At 45.4% G+C, this 7,075-nt stretch overlaps 1 protein-coding gene across 1 annotated transcript; it reads left to right on the top strand.

The window, feature by feature from the left end:
* The first annotated feature begins 132 nt into the window (after positions 1-132).
* PSME3 (proteasome activator subunit 3) lies at positions 133-6,701 on the top strand. Its single transcript, XM_016202158.2, has 11 exons — positions 133-258; positions 905-937; positions 1,053-1,115; positions 1,307-1,411; positions 2,555-2,603; positions 3,153-3,265; positions 3,501-3,569; positions 3,707-3,774; positions 3,875-3,929; positions 4,057-4,143; positions 5,006-6,701. Exons 1-11 carry the CDS (start codon positions 217-219, stop codon positions 5,084-5,086), a joined length of 765 nt encoding a protein of 254 aa, XP_016057644.1. The 5' UTR covers positions 133-216; the 3' UTR covers positions 5,087-6,701.
* Positions 6,702-7,075: the final 374 nt, after the last annotated feature.

Below are 7,075 nucleotides of genomic sequence, written 5' to 3'. Positions count from 1 at the left end.
GCAAGCGAGAGTGCAAGCAGGCATCCAGCAGCAGGCAGCAGGCGGGCGGGCGGGCAGACGGCTCAGAGGGAGCGAGCGAGCGAGTGAGCGGTTCGTGAGCCAGCGAGGTCAGCCGCGTCCCGAGAGCAGCCGAGATTCCTCCAGTCCCTCTGACCCCCTCCCCGGAGCCCACAGCGCCTCCGGTCTCCAGCGGAGCGGACACGGCCCTGCCCGGCCATGGCCTCGTTGCTGAAGGTGGATCAGGAAGTGAAGCTCAAGGTAGCGACACGGGTCCGGACCTCCTTACCCGTGGCTTCGATCCCCGAGCAGTCTGACCGGCTCCCCACTCCCCGTGGTGCCTTTGTCTCCCTGGGGATACCAGCTCTGAGCTTCCGCTCTGCTCAGCCCAGCCCCCCCACTCCCGGAGAAGGCATCGAGGGAGAGGATAATATAGGGTGGCCTTCTGTACCTTGTCTGCTGACGAAGAGCCCCGGGGAGACTTCCGCGGACACGTGGTGGATTCAGTGCTTTAGGCTAGTGACAGCTGGAAGTTTCCCAGCCCCGCCTCCAGACACTGCCGCTGCCCTTGGAGTCAGGCCTGCCTCATATCTTAGGCCAGATCTGGAAGGGAGTTGGCACGTTTGTGAGCTCACACCTCCCCTATCTACCTGTCTTTCGTCTGCTCACAAATTCAGACAGCCTCAGACACAGGGAGGGAGGGAAGACAGGTGGGTGCTGCCCTCAAGCCCCGTTTCCCTCTCCTGAGATGGAGAAATGGGTCCTCAAAAAAATAAAGTACTTGCAGTCTGGGGGCCTCTCAGCTTCTCATTACGATTACAAGGTGAGGGAAAGACAACTAGATTTGGGTTTCCTTACCTTGCCCTTACCTCTTGCCAGATACTGACTTGCTCTTTGTTAATTTTAGGTTGATTCTTTCAGGGAGCGGATCACAAGTGAGGTGAGTGAAGTAAATAGAAAAATGAGTGTTGGTTAGTAATTGGAGTTTCCCAAAGAGGAGATAACTGCTGAGAGATACCATCCCACAATTTTAATGTATTTTTCCTCATTTTTAGGCAGAGGACTTGGTGGCAAATTTTTTCCCAAAGAAGTTGTTAGAACTTGATAGTTTTTTGAAGGTGAGAGACCCTTTTCCTCAGATTTCCCAATTTTGGGGTGGCCCTGGTCTTCCTGTCAAGTGGGACAAATCATGTGTTGGTTCTATTTTGTTTTGTACTGTAAAGCACTCGCATTGCTTGCCCTTCACGTGAAATACTTCTTTGTTCATCTTGAAAAGACTAATGTTTGGGGGTGGGTGTCTCTCTTTCAGGAACCAATCCTAAATATTCATGACCTAACTCAGATCCACTCAGACATGAATCTCCCTGTCCCTGACCCCATCCTTCTCACCAACAGCCACGATGGACTGGATGGTGTAAGTGTCCTATATTTATTTTTGTCTTCTGTAGCAGTAGGTTCTCTGTCCTTTACTTCCTGGTCAGTTTGAACATATACAGGGGAAACAGTGGGATTTGGGTCTGGGAATGAGGGCTCCTACAGACAGGATGACTCTAGTACATCCCCTTTAGACCCTGATTTTCATTTATAGCATGAGGTGAATTTACTAATACTACTCTGTGTTAGAGTGAGTTTTAAGTAGGACTAATAGCTACGGGCTCCCTCAGGTTATCTGGTCTGTTCCCATGGCTCTCTAAGCAAGACTTTTCTTACCTGTTTCAATGTCTTGAGTCTTGTTATTGGGTGAGTAGTTCTTGACATATAACTGCAGTCCCTGTCTTTGCTGTGCATATTTATTACCTGGTCCTCATCAATTAAATGTCCACATTCTATAACACTGATGATACTCTTGTTCTTTGTCTGCATTACTGTCTCGTTGTTAGAACTTAGAGTTCTGGAAAGCAGAAACTGTCTTAATCATCTTTGTATTCCCAGCACCTAGCATTGTTCCTGGTATATAACAGGTGCTAAATGTGTGTTTGTTGATTGAATATTGTGTTTTTTTGTGGAACCAGCAGATGCCTACATAATTATTTTTACCTTGCATTGAATGGTTCTTTTTTCCTATTGTTTATAGCAGCAAGTTTCAACTGGTATGCTGTAAGAACTTTTAAAACATGTAATACCTGACTATTATGTCAGGGGCACTGACCTCCTTCCCCTTAGATTGTCATATAAAAGAATGACAACGGCCAACACAACAATAGCCACCCAGAATGATTCAAAATTATGCTGGGTTTTTTGTTTTTTTTTTGTCAAATGGGCAAAAATATATATTTTGGTGTGCTGCAGAATTTTACTAATTAGTTTATGTGTGCCATGAGATGAAAAAGGTTGAAAATTGCTGGCTATCCCTGTCCTGTAGTTGCTTAATGTGTTATATTTCTCAAAAGGTTGGTCTTACCAACTAGAACGTAAGTTGCTTTATAGTAAGAACCTTTTCTTAAAGCCTTGTATGTACTTAGTAAATTGCATAAATTAATAAGATAACTTTTGGGGTCAAAGAAGGTATTAAACTTGCTTGAAGTATAACTTGTAATACGGATTTCTGTTTCCTTAGCCCACTTACAAAAAGCGAAGGTTGGATGAGTGTGAAGAGGCCTTTCAAGGTAAGAGCCGCCCCACCCCATTTACCCCCTGGCTTACAGCCTTGAGAAGCAGATGGGTCCGGTGTTCTCCTGGCCTGGAAGCAGAATCTGATTTTATTTCCCAGAGTTAGCATTCCCAAGTCTTCCAAATATGGTCATTATTTAGCACTCTAAACCTAACTTTCCAATAAAAAGGGAGGGTTGAACTTAGTTTGAACTAGCCAAAGGAGAGGGGTAGTTCACACTGCAAAAATTAGGGGTAACTACACACTGCAAATTTTTCACAGAAGTCCCAGTTCCGTGTTATTTTTTCTCTTTAATAATAGTTGGCACATTAAATCTTTAGAGCATATTTTAATTTCCTTATTCTTCAGACTTTGGACATACTTTAAACACTCATTTTTTAATCTCTACATTCTCTTTGCTTCTGTTGGTGGTGTCAGTGTTTGTTGTGACAGATAAAAGGCAGAGGTCATAGCATCTCATGGGTCTGGGGAGGAAGGGAAAGGTGGAGGATGCTATGTCCTGTCCCCCACCCCAATCATTTGGCCTTCTTCATGTCCCTGCCAGGAACCAAGGTGTTTGTGATGCCCAATGGGATGCTAAAAAGCAACCAGCAGCTGGTGGACATTATTGAGAAAGTGAAACCTGAGATCCGGCTGCTGATTGAGAAATGCAACACGGTGAGGCAGGGGCTAGTGACCTATGGGCTGACTTCAAACAGCCTGGTTTGAACTATGAAAAATGATGGATGGTGGGGCTGGAGGCATGAAGGTGATATGGGTGTTGGCAGACTAAGTATCTTGGCTCCTGTGCTCCTGGCATCTGGCCCCAGCAGCATGAATTGTATACTTCATGGCATCAGCAGAAAAGGCCATGGTCCTCATAAATATATTTTTTGGTCTTCTCACCCTCCAGGTCAAAATGTGGGTACAGCTCCTGATTCCTAGGATAGAAGATGGAAACAACTTTGGGGTCTCCATTCAGGTAATGTGCTTTCATTACACACTAGAAAGGAAGGTTTGGGAGATACTCTTACCTTCCCTACTTAGTCTGTTTTTCCTTTCTCCTTGGTCTACTGTGGAGTGATGTGGAAGTAACTTTTGACTCACTGTTTTTTTCAGGAGGAGACAGTTGCAGAACTAAGGACTGTTGAGAGTGAAGCTGCATCTTATCTGGACCAGATTTCTAGGTAGGGCTGCTTGGGGCTTGGCCCAGGAATTGGGGGCTGGTGAGGTAGTAAGTGCTGTCCAGGGTCTCCTGCAGCTTCCTCTTTTTCTCTTTCCTTCCAGATATTATATTACAAGAGCCAAATTGGTTTCTAAAATAGCTAAATATCCCCATGTGGTAAGTAAGGGTTTTGTGCCCTGAGGGTGGAAGTGGTAGGATAGGGAGGAGTGACTGTTACTGGGAAAGAGATGTCCGTGAATAGTTCAGCCTTGGGAATGAACCTTTTCTCTGCCCCTTCTCTCAGGAGGACTATCGCCGAACTGTGACAGAGATTGATGAGAAAGAATATATCAGCCTTCGTCTCATCATATCAGAACTAAGGAATCAATATGTAAGTAACCTGGACCACTGCCCACGGTTGCCCTGGCTTTTCTTAATTCTGACAATAAATTTCTTGCCACTCTCTGGGGGTCAAGATGGGAGATGGAGGTAAAATTAAAAGAACAAGTTCTGCTTATCAACCAAGTGTCAAGAACTATGAAGTTGAGGGTATATAACTGGGTATCTCCCTTCTTTCTACCTGAATGGAAGGGAGTGCTATATAGCATAGGGGACAGACTTAGGTTTGGAATCAACTTTACCTGTAATGTGTGGCCTTGGGCAAGTTGTTTAACCTTAGACTTCAGTTTCTTCATCTCTAAAATGGAACTTAGATTAACATGAGTATCTACTGCACAAAGATGATTTGTTTGTTTTTTTAAAATATGTTTTTATTGATTTTAGAGAGAGAGGAAGGGAGAGTAATACAGGGAAACATCAATGAGAGACATTGATCAGCGGCCTCCTGAATGCCCCCTACTGGGGATCAAGCCCACAACCTGGGCATGTGCCCTGACTGGGATTCAAACTGGGGACCACTTGGTTCATGGGTCCATGCTCAATCATTGAGCCACACTGGCAGGGCACAAAGATGGTTTTTTTTAAAAGTGAGATAATACATTAAAGGAACCAGTGTAATTCTTGGTATGTTAATTGCTCAACAAATGTTAGTTATTAGACATTCGGGACTTTGGGAAAACCGAGGTATACCTAGTTTGGGGATATAAGAGAGGGGCAGCCATCTTGATTTCAGGTTCAGATGAGTGAGAATAGGATTATGTGAATGATTGCTTGGGGAATTGGTTGGGAGGGATCTTTTCTTTTTGAGATAGGAGTAGAACAGATGTGTGATTCTCTGATCTCTTTTCTCCCAGGTCACCCTACATGACATGATCCTGAAAAATATTGAGAAGATCAAACGGCCCCGGAGCAGCAATGCAGAGACACTGTACTGAGGCCAGGGCCAGGGCCAGGGGACTCTGTGAGTCTGGCTCAAGACCGACATTGCCTTGGTTTGTTACATGACTATCGTGATGGGGAAACTGGCTGGAAGTAGTAATCACCTCTCTCTGTTTTTAGTTAGAGTCTAATGAAACTCTCATGTAGTTCTGTGACGTGTTTACCTCTTTTTTCAGGCCTCAGGAACTCTTCTATTTCCTTCCCTAATACCCCACGCCTGACCTGTCCTAATTTCTAGAGAACTCCAGGTTTGTGTGCACAGGATTTTGGCACCGGAATACTTGTGTTTTCTTTCCCCACCCTCCTCCTGTGTCTTGGGCTCTGTGTTTTTTTTTCATTTTGATGATTAGTTTAACAGGAGCTGAGGGAACTAGAAGGAAAATGCTAGGGTTTTGTTTGTTTTTTTTAGGATCTGGGGTCAGGGAGACCAGCTCCTCTCTTCTCATGTAAGGTTAGTATCTCTTGCCAGTGTGGGATATTGGATCCTCCCTGCCGCAGTTGTCCTGGTGATGACTTTGGGTTTTCCATCTGCATACATGGCAAGAAATACCATAGACCTCAGCTAAGACCCTAGTTTCTTCAGATGTTTTTATAACTAGAATTTTCACATATACATTGTGCATGACAGACATATATACAGACATGCACACATCTGCCTTCCTACTCTGCTCTGTTACCTGACTCCATCCCCCCAAACCCTGTTACACACACACACACACACACACACAGAGACACGTGCACACACACACTGTTTAGGAGGCGATACTTGTCTTAGTTGTCATCCACTAAGGCCCATCGTCTCCTGATATTACAACCTCTTGGTACCCAGAGGCTGGTGAGTTGGAGGAGAGCCAAGAGGCAAGAAGCTCCTCTTGGGGGAAGGCTCCTTTCTCTGTGACCCGGGTCCTTTTGGGCATTATTGCAAAGGCCAGTCCTCTGACTCCTGATTGCCTTTTTCCAGACCAGTCGTAAATTGAGGGAGGGGAGGGCTGTCTACAGCTGTGAGGGCCAGATGCTGCTACTCCTGCTGGGCTTTTCCTTTGGGAAAAATATTTCTCTTATTTATAGTATTGTACTTCCAGGGAAAGCAGTCACTTATGTGTGTATGTGTGTGCATGCACACACAGGCATGTGCACATTGTGTGTATGTGGAAATCTGCTGGGCACGTCAAAACCATAGAAGAGTTGCCTCCTATCTCGAATCTTCCAGAGATATTCCCCACTTTTTTCTACCACTACTAGAGAGTCAGCATCTGCAGCCAGCCAGCCAGTGGCTCTCAGTGTCTGTTTCTGACTTACTCTTCCCGTCTGTCTTCCAAGCCCTAATCGTATTTCCACCCGGATGCATTGTTTTTACTCCCAATATGCTATAGAGAGAAGGAGTCAGGATGCTGTCTTCCCATGAATAGTACTCAGTAACAAACCAATTGCATTTTAGTTGGGCAATGCCCCTACCCACTCTCCAGATCCCTTCCACCATGCATTTGTTTCCCTTTTTGTTGAATTGTTCTGCTGCCCTTCCTCACCCTACCACCCTTGGATCGTAATGTAAAATTCTTTTACCATGTCAAGAAATTATTAAAAATACAGGTACTTTGACCTCTTTCTAAAGCTGCAGACCCTGGTGCGATGCTCTGGTGGCTAGGGACATACCCATACTCACATGTGTGCGCATTAGGATACCCACCTCCACATACACCACCAGCCATCCTATTGGGTGTCTTTATACTAATTGAGCTTCCTCTTTTCTCTGGAATAATGGAAAGATTGAGGTTTCTGCCTACCAAGAGGCAAGGGTGGGTCCTTCATTTGTGTACAGTCTGAATTATGTGAAAAATAGCTCTTCCCAAATCTAAGCTGCCTTCTGTCCCAACCCTCAACAAGATCCCAGTCCCTCCCTCCCTCCCTCCCTCCCTCCCTCCCTCCCTCCCTCCCTCCCTCCCTCCCTCCCTCCCTCCCTCCCTTCCTTCCTTCCTTCCTTCCTT

This window comes from Miniopterus natalensis, chromosome 17 (genome assembly GCF_054644295.1).
Source record: "Miniopterus natalensis isolate mMinNat1 chromosome 17, mMinNat1.hap1, whole genome shotgun sequence".
Lineage (NCBI taxonomy): Eukaryota > Metazoa > Chordata > Mammalia > Chiroptera > Miniopteridae > Miniopterus > Miniopterus natalensis.
The sequence above is the reverse complement of the archived record's forward strand: the minus strand, read 5'-3'. Positions and strand labels throughout refer to the sequence as shown.